Source organism: Phyllostomus hastatus, unplaced genomic scaffold, assembly GCF_019186645.2.
Source record: "Phyllostomus hastatus isolate PE091 unplaced genomic scaffold, TTU_PhHast_1.1 phas_scaffold_501, whole genome shotgun sequence".
In the NCBI taxonomy this organism is placed as follows: Eukaryota; Metazoa; Chordata; class Mammalia; order Chiroptera; family Phyllostomidae; genus Phyllostomus; species Phyllostomus hastatus.
The window spans coordinates 40,596,940-40,619,669 of record NW_025334033.1 but is presented as its reverse complement, the minus strand read 5'-3'; the positions used below and the strand labels follow the sequence as shown (position 1 = coordinate 40,619,669).

The 22,730-nt window shown below is 37.4% G+C and overlaps 1 protein-coding gene and 1 pseudogene across 1 annotated transcript in view; one reads left to right on the top strand and one right to left on the bottom strand.

Moving 5' to 3' along the window:
• The window catches only part of MNAT1 (MNAT1 component of CDK activating kinase), a 166,607-nt gene that overhangs the window by 110,898 nt on the left and 32,979 nt on the right, over positions 1-22,730 (bottom strand). Inside the window, exons 2-4 of the mRNA XM_045822770.1 lie at positions 17,185-17,337; positions 13,688-13,761; positions 2,695-2,798 (exon numbers count right to left, since the gene is read on the bottom strand). Of these exons, the coding sequence (XP_045678726.1) occupies positions 2,695-2,798; positions 13,688-13,761; positions 17,185-17,337 (331 nt within the window). The remainder of the gene's footprint in view (positions 1-2,694; positions 2,799-13,687; positions 13,762-17,184; positions 17,338-22,730) is intronic.
• Positions 18,238-22,730, top strand: part of LOC123808342 — a 28,952-nt pseudogene continuing 24,459 nt past the window's right edge.

Here is a 22,730-nt window from a genome sequence, read left to right as displayed (position 1 = left end):
AGGAGTATTTTTAATGTAAAATATTTAAAACACTTCATTGGATTTTTAAATTTCATACAATAAACTCCCCCCCCAAAAAACAAAGTTCTCCTGGAAAAAGATGTTTCACTTATAATTCAAACTCAGTATATCCAAAATTAAGTTAAGCATCTGGTCTCCCAAAATTGATCACCCTCTATATTCCCTATTCTGCTAAATGCATACCTGTATCTCAGTCAACTCAGGCTGAAACTGCAAAGTTATCCTTATTTAATCCCTCCCCCCGCTCCACCATTCCCTTTAAATTAAGTGAGTCACTAAGTGCTACTAGCATCTCTCTCTACAATTTTACAAACTTCTCCTCCTCTAGTACTCCTCTAGTGGAGAATTCAAATTTGATCTAGTAGGATGGATTAATAGGAATAAACATAAAAAGTTAGGGTTAAAGGCTGAGGTAGTAGGGCTGGAAAAATAAACTACTTGGTTTGGAGCCCCACCAAACAGAAAAAGATTAGCTTAATAATAAAGCATGACACGAAAGCAACTAAGTATGACAAGTGTTAGAGAAGTATATACACAGGTACAGTGGGAACAGAATTGATAGAGAGGTAAATTCTTTTTGAGATGACAGAAGACAAGTAGAATCGGAAAAGACCTCAGAGGGCTGTGGTCTGGATGTGTCCTCACAAAACATATGTTGAAGTCATTTTTTTTCCAACTTAAATGTCTTTATTTTTTTTTCAGAGTGCCTCACAGAGGGAAATCAAACCATCTCTTCAAATATCTTACTCTTAGTCATCAAGTTCTGCCTGGACAAGGGTTTCAAAAGACTAACTGCAATTTTCTACCTGTGGGACTTCTAAAAGGCATGTGACCTCTCTGTGGGCCATTTGTACATCTTTCTTTTTGGCTTTTCAAATGGCCTTTTAGAGTGCTACAGGCTTCTGACAGATCAAAACCGTCAGAGGAATAGACTGTGTGAAAGCACCTTCAGAGTAGGTTAGAAATGATGATGTGAGTGATTAGAACAAGAATGAGGGCAGTAGTTTATTGGAAATTCCAGAAGCATCCCAGGTTCACCTTCCTGCACGGATCAGAGAGTTCAGAGGCCTAGGAAAATTGAGAAGAGGAGACTCCACATTTAAGAGCTCCCCTGCACCAAATTTCAACCACTTTGAGGTTCACCATCATAATTTTTTCCCAGGCATAAAGTTGAGAAATCCCCCTGACAATTCCTACCACTGAAATCATCCTTCTTGAACATATTTTTTGGACTGTAAGACCCACTTTTCCCCTCAAATTTGGGAGGAAATGGGGATGCGTCTTACAGTCCGAATGTAGCTTTACATTTACATTGGTGAAATATTATATTATTTATGTTATTAAATATTTTACCACATTTTTTACATTTCCAAATTTTTTTCCCTATTTTCCTCCTCTAAAACCTAGGTGCGTCTTATGGTCTGAAAAATACGGTGTTTGTTTATTTGATTCTTTAGATTCTACTTATAAGTGAAACCATATGGTGTTTGTCTTTGTTGACCTATTTCACTCAGCATAATACCTTCGAGGTCCATCCATGCTGTCACAAAGGCAAAATGTCATTCTTTTTTATGGTCAAGTAGTATTTTACTATGTGTATGAACAACAGCTTTTTTATCCACTCATTTGTTGATGAGCACCTGGGTTGCTTTCATATCTTGGCTACTGTAAAAAATGCTGCAATAAACATAGGGATGCATATACGAGTATTCTTTCAAATTAGTATTTTGGCTTTCTTTGGATATATTCCCAGAATTGCTGGGAATTACTGGGTCATGAGGCAATTTCATTTTTAATGTTTTAAGGAACTTCCACACTGCTTCCCACAGTGGTTGCAGCAATCCCCACTCCAACCAACAGTGCACTAGGGTTTCCTTACATTGAAGTCTTAACCCCTGGTACCTGCCAATGGAATCTTATTTGGAAATAGGGTCTTTGCATAGGTAAGCAAGTCCAGGTCCACTGGAAATCTGGACAGACACACAGGGGAGAAGGCCATGTGAAGACTAAGGCAGAGGCCAGAGGAGTGCCGAAGGTTGCTGGCAAACACTAGAAGCTAGAAGAGGCCAAAATAAAAAACAAAAAGCAAACAAAAAAGGAAGCGTCACTAGGGATTTCAGAGAGAACATAGCCCTGATGATACCTTGATTCCTAACTTATAGCCTCCAGAACTGTGAGAGAATAAATTCCTGTTGCTATAAGCCACTTAGTTTGTGATAATTTGTTAGAGCAGCTCTAGGAAACTAATATAGGTAGGATGAGCTAAGACTGAAATAGCAGGTACTTACCGCCACTGGAGAGTGGAATGGCCATTAGACACAAAAAACAAAGGTGCAAAGACATGAATCAACTGGATTGCTTGGTGTGGCCAAGTCATGAAGTGTGAGGGTAGGGAAAAGCTCTTGACACAGCGGGACAGGAAAGCAGAGAGCAGACATGGAAGGTCTATGGCACCATACATACTAAGGGAATCTGTGCCATACTAAAGCAACTGGGATGAATTAAGGAAATTTGAACTGAGTTTAGAAAAATGACTAGAAGCAGATAAAGATCAACAGGGTTCAAGACTGAAGACAGGAAAACTAGTTAGAAAAATATTTTAATAACCCAGGTAAGAAATCATGTACAAGCATTCATTTCTAAAACAAAAGAAGAAAATACTTAGCAACTAACCAGCTTTAATTTATTTTTCTGAATGACATCTTTGTTTTCCTTTTGGTATAGCTCCATTTTCTTTTTGGTGTTGTCCAAATCCACATTGTTGGTCAAGTTGAAAACTACATCAGAAAGGAAATAATGACATGAAATATAGTTTTAATAAAATCTTAAGTAGGCAAAAACCAAATATTCATCTCAATGACTTCTTAATTCCTTACAGCTCTATTTGTGTCCTTTTACCTACTACTTATTTTAGAGACTAGCTCTAGTTCAACAATTATGTTTTCTGAGTCAAATATAAGGGAACTGTCAGACTATGACAAAATATGTGTGTGCCATAATCACATTAAATTTGATTTTTATAGTCCTTACTCTAATTTTAAAAGCATACAAAAAGAAAGGTTAAAATTTAAATAAAAAGAGTAAGTATGGAATCAATCTACTACACTGGTCAGAATCAATCTTCAAAAGAATCTGTGCTCCAGAAACAACAAAAAAATATCCAAAAGGAAAAAAATGTCATATATAATTTATATTTTGAAAAAACAGGTTTCATTGATACGTGAATGGTCTCCAACATGGCTAGTCACAGCTTGAATTATTTCCCATCTAGTCTAGATCTAGAAAAATATGAAAGAGACAAGAGCTAAAACTTAACAGAAAGGTAAAGGATAAATTATCACCAAAATAATGTTGTAAGAGAAGCTGCTGAGGCATGTTATGATAGCTAATAAATTTTCAATGAATTAGACCTGCCTTTTAATAATTCCAACTCAAAATAATTTGAATTATAAGTACCTTTACTCCCTCTTAAGTTTACAGATATAAATCAGGAAGTTGCTATAGTACTCTGAACAAGAAAAAAACTTTGGTATACATAAATTCACATTATAAAGTACTGCCCCACTGCCCCACTACTTACAGTGTTTTAGCATCAGCCTTTCTAAAGAAGGATCCAAATCATTAAGATTATCCTGTTCCATAATTCAATTCAGACCTCCCCTGGTTTCCTCTGCAATCTTTCTCCATCCATTACTAGCTCCTCTACCCCTTTTTCAGTTACTTACCACTGCTTCCTGCTGTTTATCCTATAAATAGGTTTGATCTGTCCTAAATAACTGCTCTACTCCGTGTTCCTCCAAATTCCTTCCCCATCCCACTCCCTCTTTTAACTAACAACCATCTAAAATTGTTTTTAGACTTTGGGATTAGAGTCTTGTAAGATTTGAAAAGTAATGTCGGAGGCCTAAAATGGGGCTACCCATTTGTTGAGTAAGGCCATCAAGCATACCCAAAAGACCAATCTCATCCATTTTTATCTCTGCAAAAGGCCAACTTACTTCAGAACATCAAAAATTCAGGTTCATTCAGCTATATAGAAAAACAAAAGCAATTCTCAATTCTATTATATGCAATTTAAAAACTCTGGGAGACACAGAGAAAATGAGAAACAAGAGCCCTCTAACTTCTTCTCCAACTTTTTCACTACAAATAGCAAAGAAAGTAGTAATTTCAGTAAACCAGGGAATCTGGCTAGGATGCAGTGTAGGGTATTCTCCAGAAAGTACATTCTGGACCCAACACAAAACAGAGAAGGCGGCTCCAAACTAGCACTGGCCTTCAGAAAAGCAACTGTGATCCATTAGTTAATGTGGTCTGATTCTACTGTCTCTCCCAACCACTTACAATTTACTCCTTGTACTTATCAGGCCATCTACTGAGCCACCAAATCCAACAATCTTTCACAACCTCCACCATCCTCAACATCTGCAACCACTTAATTCTTTTTTTTTCCATCTTTTTTTCCCCATTACCATTAGCCCCCTTAGCCCCCGATCCCCAACAGTGATCACACTGTCATCCATGTCCATGCGTCCTTTTTCCTTTTTGCTCAATCCCTCCACCACATCCCCTTCTCTCCCTGCTCTTAGCTGTCATCCTGCTCTCCATCTATGAGTTTGTCTCTGTTTTGCTTGTTAGTCCAATTTGTCCATTAGATGTCACATATGAGTGAAATCATGTGTTATTTTTTTCTCTGACTAGCTTATTTCACTTAGCATATAATGTCCTCCAGGTCCATCCATACTATCGCAAAGGATAAAACTTTCTTCTTTTTATGGCCAAGCAATATTTCATTGTGTAAATGTACCCTAGTTGTTTTATCTACTTAATTATTTATCTGTCAATGATAGGACTGTCAGGCTAAAACACCAAGACTTAACACTTCACTCATCTAATCCATTCCCCTTTGCATTCTACAAGCACTAGCTGGCAAATCCTGCAGATTCTACCACCAAAATCTCTTTACAACTGCCCTGTTCTACCCTGCCAATGCACCAAGCTGGGATCTATTGTACTCTCCTTGAATAATTTATAATAATCTCTGACTAAACTTCCTTTCTCCAGGATCTTTTCATCTTACCCTATACACTAACCCCATCCATAATATACAATACTGCCAGACTAACATTTCTGAATCATACTCATATCACTTTCCACCTCTACCATCACGATACTACCTCTGTCATCTCCTCTTTTACTAGGAAAAAAAAAAACACTTTTAGAATTCAGAACTCTTCTGGATGCAACTACTGGCTCTGATCTAAACTAACAACCTGGCTATAACTACTTTCATCGCCCCTGAATTAAGACCTCTCTTGAAACTAGTTAGCTCTTCATTTTCCAAATATCCCCACACTTCTGTTCCAATTCCTTTGATCACACCATTCTGCCTAGAATGCTTGACCCCCCTTTTCTTACTACTGCAAATATACCCAATCTTTAAGTGTCTGCCCAAATACTTTTCCATGAGGTTCTCCCCAATCTCCCAACAAGAAATAACTTCCTTCACTCATAAATGTTGAAAACATTATTTACAACTCACATAAAAATCTTTCTACTTTACATGATTGTACACACATACACAGCATTCTTTACTTTTACTTCATCTTGCACTCAAAAATCATATTTTTCACAACCTCTATATCACCCAGAGATAAGGGGAAAAAGCAAAGGGGAAAAATTTAATGATTATCTATTAGATTCCCAACACTGTGGTGTTGTGAGCATACAAAAGAACATCTTGCTTTCAAAAACAAACATTCTTATTAGAGAGATCACCCCTACACACATAAAATTAAAGTAATAACATAAAACACAGCCCTGGCTGGCGTAGCTCAGTGGATTGGGCGCGGGCTGCGAACCAAAGTGTCGCAGGTTCGATTCCTAGTTAGGGTACATGCCTGGGTTGCAGGCCATGACCTCCAGCAACCGCACATTGATGTTTCTCTCTCTCTCTATCTCCCTCCCTTCCCTCTCTAAAAATAAATAAATAAAATATTTTTTTAAAAACACTATATGATGAAATGATAATAGCAAAAAGCAAAAGTATCCTTATGTCATTCATTAAACAATATTTAACACTATGCTAATTATTGAAAAATATTTATTAAAGAAATAAACTGGAATGGAATCAGCTACCACCTAACCTTCTAAAACAAAGTTCTGATTATGTCATTTAGTTATAAGTCACTAAGTTCACTCATTGCTTCTGCATCCATAATGCCTTGAAAAAAAAACTCCAAACTTATCTGTCACATTCCACATTCCTTTTCCATCTCTGCTTTGTAAGTTCTGCAAATTCTTCAAAGTCTCTTCAAGAAGCAAATGGAAGAGAGACCAAGCAATTCCAACCAGAGTAGCTTTCCCTCATTTGTATGCCTATGTGACCTCTACAGAGTGTGTGTGTGTGTGTGTGTGTGTGTGTGTGTGTGTGTGTGAATCAAAATTTATGAAATACATATGACAGGTACTATATCCAGCATTTGACTTAATTTCAGCAAGTTCAATCTTTGGTATTTAGCCAATGTTGTTAACAACTATGTCTATACAAAAATCTACACACAAATATTTACAGCAGCTTTATTCGTAATTACCAAAACATGGAAGCAAACAAGCTGTCCTTCCATAGGTGAATGGATAAGTAATCTGTGGTACATACAGACAAGGGAATACTATTCAGCACTAGAAAGAAATGAGGTATCAAACCATGAGAAGACATTAAGTAACTGTAAATACACTTTACTTATTTAAGCAAAATAAGTCAACTTGAGAAAGCTACATACTGTATGACTCCAACTATATGACACTCTGGACAAAGCGAAACTACAGAAAAACTAAAACGATCAGTGATTGCCAGGAGTTGGGTGGAAGGAGGACAATAGGCAGAAAACAGAGAATTTTGGAGGCAGTGGAACTATTATGTATGATACTACTGGGTTTGCCAAAAAATTCATTTGATTTTTTTCCGTAAGATGGCTCTACTAGTGCTTAGTTGTCTTGAACTTCATTCAAAACAATTTTGTTAGAATGTATTATGACAGCTGTCATATCAGCATGCATTAAAAAAACTTACCAACATTAGTGAATTTTTGTGTAGCCATTTTAATATTGAAGATGGGAGAAAATATGCAACATTTTTGGCATATCATGCTTTATTATTTCAAGAAAGGTAAAAATGCAACTGAAACACCAAAAAAAAGATTTGTGCAGTGTATGGAGAAGGTGCTGTGACTGACCAAACATGTCACAAGTGGTTTGCGAGGTTTCATGCTGGAGATTTCTCTCTGGATGATACTCAACAGTTGAGTAGACCAGTTGAAGTCAATAGCAATCAAATTGAGACATTAATTGAGAACAATCAACATTATACCATGGGGGAGATAGCCAACATACTCAAAATATCCAAATCAATAAAGTTATTGGTGAAAATGAAAAATGTGTCCTTTATTTTATGGAAAAAAACATAAAAACTTTCTGGCTAATCCAATATAATGGTGAATACATGATATTATACATTTGTCCAAGCCCATAAAATGTGCAGCATCAAGGGTAAACCCTAATGTGAACTATGGACTTTGGACAATGTCCCCATGAGCTCATCAATTACAACAAACTTACCACTCTGGTGGGGGATGTTTACAGTAAAGGAGTCTGTGCAGTATAGGGTATATGGGAACTCTGTACTTTCTCATTAATTGTGCTGTGAATCTAAAACTGCTCTAAAAAATAAAGTCTATTAAAAAGGGGTGGGGGGCCTTCCCATCTGTTAAGAGTATAAGAAATATCTGTTGAATTATCACAAGAGGAAAAATAAATAAACCAATGCCAACATTTATAATTCTCTTTATAATTACAGATTTAATTGAAATGACCTTTATAATTACAGAATTGAATGATACAGATGGCAAAATAAGCAGATTATAGAAATTACCTATTAAAATTATAGAAATAATCTTAGTTCCTTATGGTACGAACCTACTGAGAAGTAAAGGTAATCAACTTGATATCCTATGTTGAACTCAACAGAATGTTTAGAGCAATTTAAGAAAAAAATATCAGTTTATCAGCAAGCTAAGATAAAGTACTACTGACTTAAACTTTCCATTAAATAGAACCTAGAAATGCTCTGGCTGGTGTGGCTCAGTGGGTTGGGCATCATCCCACAGACCCAAAGGTCGCCAGTTCAATTCCTGGTCAGGGCACAGGCCTGGGTTGCAGGCCAGGTCCCCAGTTGGTTCTCTTGCACATTGATGTTTGTCTTCCTCTCTTTCTCCCTCCCTTCCCCCCTCTCTAAAAATAAATAAAAATATTTAAATAGAACCCAGAAATAGGTAAAGTTAAATTCTAAGTGAAATCTGTTTGTACATTTCTTTCTTTTATGCTTATTAAAAACTTTGATAAATTCCAATAAAATCAAAATAATGTATTTGTATATTTCATTTTTAATTTAGAAAGCAAAGGTAATAGCAATAATAGATGTGAATCATAATCATAAATAATACAAATCTCTACCTTTAAAAAGAAGAAGAGAAACAAAAGTGAATTACTATTTTAAAAACTTTCCAGATGAAGTGAGTCTCATTCATGCCACAATGAATCAGGTTGTGATATAATAGCCTTGAAGAAAAAGAAATAGAAGATAATTTTCTATGCAATCATTTGCCCCTTTATCTGGTTACTGGTGTAGCTCAGATGTTGACCTGTCTTTGGTCGAGTATTAAAAGCCAACAAAAAACCTATTGTGTTTTCTGAAAGATTTAATGTTAAGAACAATTTTAAAGTCTTTTTGACATCTAGAATTTATAATTAAAGCCCTCAGGACTTTCTCACCCTTTTAAAATAAGCAATACCCTGCACCAAAAGAATAATCTGTTTATTATGAAACTAAGAACAAACCTTTGAGATAATCCCTGGGGCCAAAGAACAAGAATTTTTATGTTTAGATTGCCATAACCACAAAAAAGAGCCTATTGTTAATTCTATAAGAAAGATCATCTTCATGTGTGCCCTTTATATTGTAATTTCTATACCATTATTCAAATTCTAAAATTTTTAAATTTTTACATTTGTGATGTTCAAAGGATTCATCATGAAATTTATATAACAAAATGACCAGTCCCCAATTTATAAATACTCAAACGCTCATTCCTTAGCCACCATAACAACTCTTATTTCTCATTCTAGGCCTAACTATCTTCAAGGGAACCCTTCTACCTGTAAGATCAAGTTCAAACGTAAGATCCTCCAAAATATGGCCACAACCTACTTTTTTTTTTCTTACCTCCCACATTTCTACCAATCAGCACCCCATGTTCTAGACTCAGGCTATTAACTACTCTCAAACACTAATAAGCACTTTCATGAGCTCTGAAAGTCAGAAAAAACTATGTTCAAAATCTGGTTCCATTATTTACTAGCAATGTGATCTTAGGCACAATACTTCAGCTCTCTCTGCCTCGTCTCCATATGTAAAATAGGGATAAAAATGTCTGTCTCCCTTAGAGTTATAAAAATTATTATACGAGATGATATGAGTAGAACTCAGTCTGGCTCTTATTAAATTAACATTTTAAGTATGGTGATTACCAGAGGGGGGTGGAAGAGGTATAACAGGGTAAAGGGGGAATAATTGGTGACAAAGGGAGACTTGACTGTGAACATACAATACAATATAGAGATGATGTATTATAGAATTGTACACTTGAAACCTATATAATTTTATTAACCAATCTCATACCAATAAATTCAGTAAAATAATTTTTAATTAACATTTTATACTTTTGATTAACACAGACATAACCAATACAGAAATAACAAACATCTAACCATCTTTGAAAGCATGAATAAAACACCAAGTAAACAGATGTTGAAGCAAGACTTTTAAAGGAAGTTTATGCCACTATAATCAGAACAATGACACACAACGAAGTGGTAGAACCACATCTAACAAACTTAAAAAGGCTCAAACTAGTATTTCCCTCATTTCTATACTTTCCACCTAACAAAACAAAAGAAAATACTGTCTGTTCTCCAGCTTCTATTTTCCTGATGAACACCATGCAACTGCTCAAGGTCAGATTACTTTAATTTATCCTTGCCTGTTCTTTCCTACATCAAAATAGTCACTTGAATATTCAATCTCTAAAACATCACCTTTATCTATTACCCCTGCTACCTATGCCAAGCTCACACTATTTCTCATCCAAATTACTGTCATGGTTTATTTTATTTTATTTATTTATTTTATTTGAATTGTTGTTGCACTACAATTTTCTATCTTTTACTCCCATCCCAACCCACCCACCCAGCCCTCCCCTTCTTCCTCCCATTTTTACCCACCCCTAGTTTTTATCCATGTGTCCTTTATACTTGTTCCCTGTAAACTCTTCCCCTTTTCCCCTGAAATTCCCTCTCCTCTCCCCTCTTAAAAATGGTTTTCCAGCCTTGAGTATCTCCTGTCATTATTCCACATTTCTACCACACTGTCCCACTAGCTCACTTGATCATACAATAAATTCTTACCCTGACAGCCTAGTCTGTTTTTCAAGCCTCATTTCTAGTCATTCCCCACTTCTGTCTACCTGTAACAGATTACATGCTTATTCTCCAACATGTGCAACAAGCACCCTTGTATCTCTGTGACTTGGTCTTTTGCTACAAAGGTTCTTCCATTCTCCTTCTACCTAGTAAACTCTTATTCATCCTTTAAGATCAAACTCAAATGTGACCTTTTCTCTGAATTTCACAAAGCTGTAACTTTATTTCCTAAATGTTGAATTGTTTTGTTATCTGTACTCCATAACTCCATAAATAAATGCCTATACTTCGTATTAAATTGTAGTCATGAGTTTACATAATTATCAACCCCTTTGGAGTCTGAACTTAATTGAAAGCAAAATCTTATGTCCCCAGCAAGTGAAGCAGTTCACACAGAACGATTACTTGCTAAACTGAACTGAAGTTCAGAAAATAAACTGTAAGTCCACAAGACTAGGTCCCAAGCTTCATCAATATCTTCAAATAAAATAGAACTGCTCTTTACCCAACATAATCAGAATTAGTAGTTAATTATTTTAAAAATCTGTTAAAGGAAGGAAACATACATACTGCTGAGTACTTTAACTTAAAACATACATAGTAAGGGTACAGTCATTTTCTAACTTAATTACATAAGCCAAGATCTAGTCTTTAATTGGAGTATCATATATAAATCATACCAGCCATCTATATTGTTAAATTTGTCTTTCTACAGGTGGACCAGGAATTTGAGAAGCAGAATCCTCATGGAGTTTTGCAATTCTTCTCAACTTTATAAACTACCTAACTAAATCGCATAATTACAATAATAAGTACCACTCACATAAGGTTTGGTTACTGACGCCTGCAACTCCGGGTGTATAGCTGAACAGGTGAAAGAAGTGCAGAGGTATACCGGAGAACATCTGCTAATGGAGAGAATTCATCGTGTATTCATTATGCTTTGGGCAACAGTAAATAACATTTTCCAGAAAAACTGGGAAATGTCAGTTACCCGATGAGTCAGCTGAGTGGAAGTTAATTAAGAATGCTTCAACATACTGCAACTGAGAATAGTCCTCCTTCACAAAATCACTTTCAAATGAAATGCTCTGAACCACAGTTTCCTTTCCTGGTAAAAGATTACATATTGTATAGGCCTAATATCCGGATTTGGTCTTACCTGTCAGTCCTAGCTCTCACTTCTGGACATAAACTTCATTTTACCAATGGGTCCCCGACTGTTCATATCGTCACAGTAATTCATCTCATAGCAAAAATACACATATATTTTTAAATCATGACTCAACTTGTTCCAGACTCAAGACCCTTTCCTCCCCACCTTCTTTATCCATCAGTTTTTCTTAATTATCCTGCCTGCCTGGTTAGACTTGTGACCATGTATTCAACTTGGCTCTGTGACATCTATGATGTCCTTTCCCTTTACTGCCTGACCAGACTCTTTGTCCTATACTTCATATCTATGTGTATAGCCAGATTTCTACATATCTGCATACCTGCAGATTTTTTTATTTATCTTCTCAGTCTATAACTTAACTTTTCTACTTTGCCTTGGTTTTCCCAATTCCACCACCTTTTCAGCTAAAATCCATAGCCATTCATAGTTGCTAAGATTACATTCAAAGTGCAATGAACAATTACAATGAAAAAGCGATGGGTCCAAAGTACTAAAAGATCCCAGAAACGGCCCAAATTATGTTCTCTACATAGCAAATATGCTATGACACAACAAATAAACTTAGATATCTTAGAAAAGTTTCAGTGACAGTTGAAACAAAAAGATTTTCTGGGTTTCTCAGAGTTAGAAAAAAAAAGGAATTAGAATACTCTATTCCTCAATTTTTAAATTTTCTAAAAATTTACCATATATAAACCTTACCAAGAATAATCAATTTTATTATAATCATATTTTAAATAAGAATGTGAGGCCCTGGCTGGTGTGGCTCAGTGGACTGAGTGCTGGCCTGCAAATGGAAAGGTTGCTCGTTTGATTCTCAATCAGGGCACATGCCTGGGTTGTGGGCCAGGTCCCCAGTCGGGTGCATTCAAGAGGCAACCAATCAATGTATCTATCACACACTGATATATATCTCTCGTACATCAATGTTTCTCTCCCTCTTCCTCCCTTCCTTCCCTCTCTAAAAATAAATAAAATCTTTAAAATAAATAAGTAAATAAGAATGTGGGTATAGCTTGAAACAAGATGATTATTTGATTCTCTTACTCTCATTCTAATTTTTATGGTCTATTTTTTTTTTAACATTTCTAAGCCTGTATTAAGTAACAATAATGGCAACTTTAAAACAACATTAAGCCCTCACTGGTGTAGCTCAGTGTATTGAGCACTGGCCTGTGAACCAAAGGGTCGCTGGTCTGATTCCCAGTCAGGGCACATGCCTGGATTGTGGGCTGGTCCCCAGTGGGGGGTGCGTAAAAGGCAAGCACATGTTGATGTTTCTCTCACTCTTTTTCTCCCTCCCTTCCACTCTGTCTAAATATAAATAAATAAAATCTTTTTTAAAAACATTGATATTTTTAATTGATACATAACAATTTTCAGAGTTTTTAACATCTCTTAAATCTTACATAAGAAAATGAAACAATACTTTCTTTTGACAAAAACATCCTCTTAACAAATCATAGCATGAAAAAAAGGCACTAAGATTACTCTAACCTGATTCTAGAACAACACTAAATAACAGAATGCCATTTCAACAGTAAACTGCTTCCAAGTATTTTGAAACTACTGTATGCACAAAAGCATAAATGATGATAAACAACATATACCTTTAGTCATCATGGATATAGGTAATAAAAATCCTGTTTTAAAAAATCTAAATATTCTTTCTAGTGTTGATTCTAATATATCATCAACAAAGAGATGATATACACAGGTACAGCCTTCTTTCCCAGCTATAGAGTATATTCCTCATATTTTTTCCTAAAACAAAATGTTTATGGCTTAAGCCTATCCTTTACTTAAGTATGCCTTCAATATAACAAACAGAAAGTAATGATGGTAAACATCAGCTATCACAACAAAATTCATTCAAGTTTTGAAATGTTCTCCTAGGCATCTAAAAGATAAAGCCATGTTAGAACACCAAAAATATAAGCATTAAAAACTTACCAATTTCTTCTACTTCTTCCAGGAAATCATTATATTCTCTTAGACTAGGAAAGTCTTCTTCTCTTTTATTGTATCTTTAAGAAAAGAACAAATTAACATATCACTTGCTTTCAATATTATCCAACTAATTTATTTTTACTTAATTCATATATGATACATAGAAAAGGATTGCTTACTATGGAAAATACTGTTTTCTTGACACCAAGTTTGTAACTAAAACCATGAATGTTGTTCTTGCCCTGACTGATGTGGCTCAGGAGGTTGGGCATCGTCCCACAAAGTTAATGATCACTAGTTTGATTCCCAGTCAGGACACATGCCTGAGTTGTAGGCCAGGTCCCCAGCTGGGGGCACACAAGAGGCAACTATTGATGTTTCTCCCACACATCGATGTTTCTCTCTCTCTATCCCCCTCCTTTCCCATCTGTGTAAAAATAAATATATGAAATCTTTGAAAAAAATGTTGTTCTTAAATTTGTATAGCTACAGAGAAGCAGTAGAATCAAAAAAGTGGTACAATAAGAAATCCTTCTGGACTTCCGACAAGATGGAGGAATAGGTGGACGCACTGTGCCTCCTCGCACAACCAAGATTAGAACAACAATAATTTACAGACAGAATATCACTCAGAACTGACAGGATTTATCTGAATGGAAGTCGGACTGCCAAGAAGTTGAAGTAAACCCGTACATCCAGACCGGTAGGAGACGACGAGCCGGGCGGGCTCGGGGCAGGCGCGGGTCAGTGGTGCTCGGAGGTCCGGGAAAATTTGGCGCGAAATCGGCGCGACAGCCATCCGGGGCGCAAGAACGCAGCGGTGATCCCTGAGTACGCAAGCTGCGGCTGGCGGACCCTGTGGGGCAGCGATTGTGGACCAGGGCAGAGCTTGCAGCCCAGGAGCCCGGGGAAGGGTCTGGGCCCCGGAGAACTGAACTGCCGCCATTGTTCCCTCCCGTCCCCACTCCCGCCCACGCATATAACGTCACAATCTAGCGACCAGGGTGCCCAGCCCCGGTGAACACCTAAGGCTCCGCCCCCCACCGTAACAAGAGCGACCAGAGACAGGGAAAGACATAAGACATGTATCCAACAGAACAGATCAGTCCTCCAGGACTCATCCTTTTGAGCGACCAAGAAATAGCCACTCTATCAGATGCACAGTTCAAAACACTGGTGATCAGAAAGCTCACGGAATTGGTGGATTTTGGGCGCAATTTAGATGAAAGGATGCAGGTTACCATAAAAGAGATGCAGGAAGATACGCAGAGGAGAGCCAAATAGTGAAAGGAAGGAATCTGAGTCTCAAAACAATACAGTGGACCAGAAGGAAGATAGAATCAACCAAGCAGGAAAGCATGATGAAATAAGAATTCAAAAAATCGAGGGAAAGCTTAAGAGCATCCAGGACACCTTTAAACGTTCCAACATCTGAATTACAGGGGTACCAGAACAGGAAGGAGAAAAGCAACAGCTGGAGCACGTATTTGAACAAATAATAAAGGAGAACTTCCCCAGTCTGGCAAAGGGAACAGTCTTTCAAGAAATCCAAGAAGCTCAGAAAGCCCCAAAGAAGTTGGACCCAAGAAGAAACACACCAAGGCACATCATAATTACATTAGCCGAGGTAAAAACGAAGGAGAGAATCCTAGAAGCAGCAAGAGATAAGGGGACAGTAACCTACAAAGGAGTTCCCATCAGACTGTCAGCTGATTTCTCAAAAGAGACCTTACAGGCAAGAAGGGGCTGGAAAGAAATATTCCAAGTCATGAAAGACAAGGACCTACATCCCAGATTGCTCTATCCAGCAAAGCTCTCATTTAGAATGGAAGGGAAGATAAAGTGCTTTTCAGATAAGGCCAAGTTAAAGGAGTTCATCATCACCAAGCCCTTATTTTATGAAATGCTAAAGGGACTTATCTAAGAAAAGAAGATAAAGAAAAGACATGTATAGTAAAAGGACAGCAAACTCACAATTATTAACAAGCACACCTAAAGCAAAACCAAAAGAAACTAAGTAAACAACTAGAACAGGAACAGAACCACAGAAATGGAGGGCACATGGAGGGCTAGCAGCAGGGGGGTGGGAGGAGGAGAGAGGGGGAAAAAGTATAGAGAATAAGTAGCATAGAATGTAGGTTGATAATAGATAGGGGGAGGGCAAGAATAGTATGGGAAATGTAAAAGCTAAAGAACTCATAAGAATGACACATGGACATGAACTAAATGGGGGGGAACGTGGGTGGGAGAGGGGGTACAGGGTGGAGGGGAGAGAAGGGGGGGAAATGGGACAACTGTAATAGCATAATCAATAAAATACATTAAAAAAAAAAAGAAATCCTTCTAAGACTTATGGGAAAGAAAAAGAAACTAGGACCCTGAAGGAATGGAAAATGAGCTTAAACCATGTCTAGCACTGGAAATCATGATATTGTTTACTTTTCCTATAGGTTCATTAATTCCCAGAAAGCTAAAAATTAATTCAAAAACTGCATTCCTCTCTTTCATGACAGTTATAGTCTAAGGAATGCTACATCAGAAAAATCTGTAAATACTGTAATATACCTGTGAAGAATTAGAAAACCACAGCCATTAATGTTAAGAGAGACTCCCTCTAGAAGTAATCCAGATAACAAAAGAGCAGCTTGGGGCACTGACAAACTAACACTGGTTAGACACCCAGGAAGATGCTGCTCAAACACTAGTGACCAAGGTTGAAATGCAATCACCAAAATAAATAAATAAACAAAAATAAATTAAATATACATATTAATTCTTCAAAATTCAAAAACAGTAAGATGGCTTACAGCAAGAAGACAAATAAAATGAAACCCAAATCTATCAATACAGGGTAAAAATCTAAATTATAAATTGAAAAGAATATATACATACACATACATACACATACCTACAGATATATATCAAGATAAATAATAGCTAACACATGATTTCTCTCTAATAGCCTTCAAATCTCAACTTAAACGTTACTTCCTCAGGCCTTACCTGACATCACTGCCTCACACCAACATTCCGTCACTAACTTCACAGCATTTTTCTCATTATATAATCCCATACAGTTTTGTTTGCCTGTTTCATATTATCTACCTCTGTGCTATCCTATGATACCATACTGTAAAAGCCTCTGAGGACAAGGTTCATAGCTGTTTCACTCATTTCGTACCTAGTGCCTAATATGTATAATGCAGTGCTTGCTCATAGCAGGTACTCAGTATATATTTAACTAAATTAAGGCAAAAGTAACAAATAAATGAATTGTGAAGCCATCAATCAAGAGGATCTACTCTTTTCTAACAAAGTTTAGATAGTATTTCTGAGCTCTCTAAGAACTTAAATGTTTGTTGAACAAATACACAGATGAATTTATATTTATTTACTTGCCAAACTGTCCACATTACAATCCTCAAGTAATGATATCAATTATGGAAATAATTATTTAAGTCCTCTGTGGAATGAATCATTCAAGCAATAATAATACTTACATCTTTAGCACTTTTTTCCGAATCTCAACCTCCTTGTCAACAGCAGGATCTTCGAAGAGCTGTACCCTGAAGTTGCTCTTCCTAAGAGGCGTGCCACACTCAGGACAGTTTCCAGCTCCTCTCACAAAAAGTAAATCCACACAACTTTCACACCTGTCAGAGAAAAGTACAATATAACTTTTAAGCTAGTATTCAAGTGTGCAACAAATCTGTATATAGTTTGTCTTTTCATGTTTGGGGTTTTTTTTCTGTGTGTTTGGGCAGGCTCTTGGGGGTGGAAAATTAGTCATTGCTACTTCAAGTCTTACCAAAAATTTTTGGAAAATGTTCATTTTCATTCAGAGATTACTTTTCATACATAGGTATTCCAAGCGATAGCAATTTGGTTTTCACCAAATTAAACAGCAAATTAAATTTCAGCAAATTAAACAGAGTTGAAGACTAGGAGGATTCAGAGGGAGCAGGACAGGGAGAAGTCAATGAGATGTGTAAAAGACTGGTCCATGGTCACCTCCGTTCTCAGTCCAGCATCACCCTTAGACCCGGGCAAGAAAAGCCTCGGCCAGTGGTCTATATATACCTAAGGGAGCACTGCTTAAGTCAATCACTAAGACCAAGACTTTCGGCCTGGCTGGCGTAGCTCAGTGGATTGAGCTCGGGCTATTCCCAGTCAGGGCACACACCTGGGTTGCAGGTGATGTTTCTCTCTCTCTCTCTCCCTCCCTCCCCTCCCTAAAAATAAATAAATAAATAAATAAATAAATAAATAAATAAATAAATAAATAAAAGACCAAGACTTTCTTTCCCTTCCAGCCTTGTAAGGAAGTTTTTTGCAAGTTCAGTAAGCAACTAAGCAAATGGGAATTAGAGGAGAGAAGTGCTTGTTGAAGGAGGACACCCCCAAGCCAGAGGGTGAAAAACTGAGAGGGCTCCCATATGTAGTGCAGAGCAAGAGGAAAATTACCACAGCCTCTGCCCAAGAAGTCCTAGAAAGAGTGGTTACTTACAAAAACTTTAACCAGTCAAACCTGGCCACCTCAAATCCACCAGAGGATGGCCTACACAGGTTTCCCAGATACCTGTATCCTCTCTTCTCGAGTTGTTCGGTATGGGAAAGAACTTAGAAGCCTTGAGTTGGAAAAGCGAGGAGCTGGAGAGGTTGACTTCTTTGTACCAGATTTCTGGGGATTTGACAGGATCAGCTCCCGTGCTGTTTTAGACAGATCCAGGTACCACCCAATCATCCCTGTCCTACCCCAACAGATTCACACTATTAATCAGACTAGCAAGTAGAAAGGCTGGCTGGAAAAGAGAGCAGCTCCTTTAGCCCTTGGTTCCTGAGAATGCAAGCAACACGGAACTCAGGGTGCAGAATGGAAACTAAGGCTGTGCCAGAAATGTACCTTGATTCATAACTTGTTTTTAATCCTCATCTGATAATATGTTTATTGATTTTAGAGGGGAAGGGCGGGAAAGAGAGTCAGAGAGAAACATCAATGCAAGAGAGAAACATCAGTCGGTTGCCTCTGGTACATTCCCCAACCAGGGACCAAACCAGCTACCCAGGCATGTGCCCTGAACGATAATCAAACCCGCAGTGACCTTTCGGTTTACAGGATGATACTCCAACCAACTGAGCCATACCAGCCAGGACTGATTCATAGCTTTTAAATATTTACATGTTTTGGTACATAGTCATCCAGTTGTAATCTTGCCCAACTCCACACAGGTTAGGGCCACATGAAATTCCTTTCTTAGCATTGCCTGAAATTCTCTTTATGTATGTATAAATGTATAATTCTCTTTATGATTTTCTGTAACCTCCACTAGGATGTAAATTTCATGCGGGCAGGCAATAATCTTTTACCTACTCTTTTTCCATTTCTTTTGCTGGCTCCTTCTCTGTAAAACATCTGAAAGTTGAAGTGCCTACAGTTATGTCCTGGGCATTCTTCTCCATCCACAACTAATCACATTTGGTACGAACAGCTCTAAATGTGATTCTCAGAACTAGACTATAGACTTGATCTCATTCCTGAGCTCCAGATTCCAACTGAACTACCTAATTAACAGTTCCATTCAAATGTCTAGGGTTATCTCAAACATACCAAGTCCAAACAGAATTCTTGATCCCTTCATCCTGCTCTACCTGCTCCTCCCCCAACTACTTCTATTTCAGTAAATGTCACCACCGCCCACCAAGTAGCTCAATCAAAAAATCTAAGGTCCTTGATCTCTCTCTTCCTAATTCCTCACATCTAATTTAGAGCAAGACCAATTGACATCACATCTAAAATACTTGCTAAAATACATCCACTTCTGGCCATTTCCACTGTTATAAGCCACAGTCACTCATTATCTGAAGTACTGCTAAAGCCTCCCAACTGCTCTCCTTGCATTCACTATCACCCTCAATCCTTTCTCCCCTCCTTCCCCCCAAATTTGTTCTTTACAGAACAGCCAGAATAATCTCTTTAAATCAGAAATTAGCTCATTTCACTTCCTTGCTCATGACCCAATGGAGTCTCATATTAAATAGCAGACACTAAATGACCTGACCCCTACCTAACTCTCCAGCTACATGTCCTATCAATCAATATACCCCTGTGTTCTTTCTGCCCTTCCAACATGCCAAGGTCATTCAAGTTTTGGGGCAACTGTACTTATCTTCTCTACCAGAAACTTCCTTCTCCCCAGTCTTCCTACAGCTGTCTCCTCTCAAAAGTCGAGTCTCAAACCAAATGTTCAGAAAGACTCTTACTGAAGAATTGTCCCTATTCCTATCTAAGGTTATCTTCTACTTGTGCCATAAAACAACCACAATTCTTGTTAGAAATTGACCTCTCCACCTTTTAAAACATCGCATCCAAGAGATATCTTCTCTTTAGAGATGCCTTTTTTACCAAACCCAATCTATAGTTGGCAACCCTGTTATCTTCTCTCATAGTTAACTATAGTAGATTGTTTCCCCAGGGACTCTGGGAAATCTGGGAACTACATTTTCCAAAGTCCCTGGCAGCAAGACTCCAGTTTTGATTCTACCTCTTGATAAACATCTGCAAAAGATCTGGAAAACTAAAGGGCAGCAGAAACATTATTGCTCCTTCAGCAGCAAGACAGGCATGTTGCGGGCATAAGCAGATGACACATGAGGTTTCATTCTCAGCTTGTAGGCATTCTCCTGTGAATCACCAACCTCAATGATAAAAACTACCAACAGCAGAAGCAGCAGTTTTTCTACAATTCCTGCTCTTCCTGACTTTCTGAATGTGGCAGTTTATTTTCCCTCACTGCTCTAGTCCTTCTAAGCAGGTTTGTAAGTCTGCAATTGCCTGTATTAAATTCCTAACAGCTTAAAATATCTAACCCCTGGTACAGTGGCTCAATTGGTTGGAGCAACATCCTATACATCAAAAGGTTGCAGGTTCCATCCCTGATTAGGGCACATACCTACACTGTGGGTTCAATTCCCATTTGGGGTGTATATGGGAGACAATCAGTGATTCTCTCTCAAATCAATCTTTCTTTTTCAATTACTCTTATTCTTTCTTTCTCTGCCTCTCTCCCTCTCTCTCCCCTCTCTCCCTCCCTCTCCCTTCCTCTCTCACTAAAATCAATAAAAACATATCCTCTTGTGAGGATTAAAAAAAAAAAGAGAGACAGACTCAGAGAGCATGCTGACAACAGGGGGATGGCAGAGCGAGGTGGGAAGGGCAGAGTGATTGAGCCAAAAAGAAAAAAAGAGGAAAAGCTCATGAACACAGACAGCAGTGTGGTGACTGCCAGAGGGAACAGGGTGTGGGGGGAGATGGAGGAGGATATAGGGAAGATAAATGGTGACAGGAGATTTGACTGGGCGTAGTGAACAAACAGTACAGTGTACAGATGATGTGTTGTGGAATCGTGTATCTGAAACCTACATAGTTTTATTAACCAGTGTCACCCAATAAATTTAATCAAAAAGTAGAAAAAAAAAAAAAGAATCACTCTGGCTGTTGTGTGGAAAGCAGACTATAGGGGCATGGGCAAATCAAGTAAACTAAGTTGTGAGCTATTACTATAAATGAAGGTACTCAAAGCAAGGTGAAAGCAGGGAAAACAGAGTGAAAAGTAGTCAGATTCTCAGCTTATAGAGGCATTAACAGAAGAGGAACTAGAAACTACCAAGAAGTATGAAAAGATAAACCTTCAAGGGAATATATAACCATAGTAAATTACCATTTGACACATGAAATTTTTTTTAAATTTTAAAATCCCTTAACACCAGAAGTTGACAATGATATAGAAAACTACATATTCACAGTGCTGATTGGAATGTAGACTGTACAGCCTCTTTGGAGACATGTACAAGCCTTGTGACCAAACAATTCTACTCTAACCCATGTGTCCCAGGAAACATGTACAAGAACATTATGAACGTACTTCCTATAGCAAAAACAAATTTGGAAACAACCCATATGTCCATTAACAGTAGGATGGATAAATAAAATGAAATATTGTCAGGCAGTAAAATGTTATTAGCAGTAAAAATGAAAAAATTACAACTATATGCATCATCATGAATAAATCTCAAAACTGTAACTCAAAAACACAATGTTGAATGAACAAAGTTGAAAAAGAACACATATATAAACTGGAACACTTGTACACTGCTTGTGGTAATGTCAAATGGTGAAGGCACTATGGAAAACAGTGTGGAGGTTCCTGTTTACCATAAGAGCTAGCAATCACACTCTGGGCATATATCCAAAAGAACTGATATCAAGATCTTGAAAAGATATCTACACTCCCCATGTTCACTGTAACATTATTAGCAATAGCTAAAATATGCAAACAACCTGAATGTCCATCAATGGTTGAATGGAGAAACAAAATATGGCATTTATACCCAATGGAATTCAGCCTTAAAAAAGGAAGAAATTCTGCCACATTCAACAAAATGGGAGAACTTTGACAACATTATGCTAAGTGAAATAAGCCAGTCACTAAAGGACAATTACTGTATGAGTCCACTTGCATGAAGTACCTAAAGTAGTCAAAATCAGAAGAACAGAAAATAGAAAAGTGGGTATCAAGGGGCTGGGGGTCAGGAGAGTAGAAGTGACTGCTCATGGGTATAGAGCTTCAGTTCTGCAAGATAAGAAGGAAAGTTGTACAGATCTCTTGCACAACAATGTAAACATACTTAACACTACTAAACTATACACTTAAAATATCTTTTTAAAAAGAACACACATATAATACACACACATAAAATTCAAAACTAAACTGCTCAGAGATCCAGCAATATGTGGCAAATCTATAGAGGAGAAAAAAGAATGACTAACACAAAATTCAGGGTAGTAGTCATGCCTAGGGGAGAAGGAAGAAATATGATAAAGGATAGAAGCTTCAAAGTTATCAGCAATATCCTATTAATCTAGGTGGTAAGTACAGGTGTTTGAGTTACTGTTATTATTTATTAAGCTACACGTTTCACGTATGTTTTATGCAAAAATAATTTGAAATATAAACTCAACATTATAACCTTGGAGACTAGGGTAACT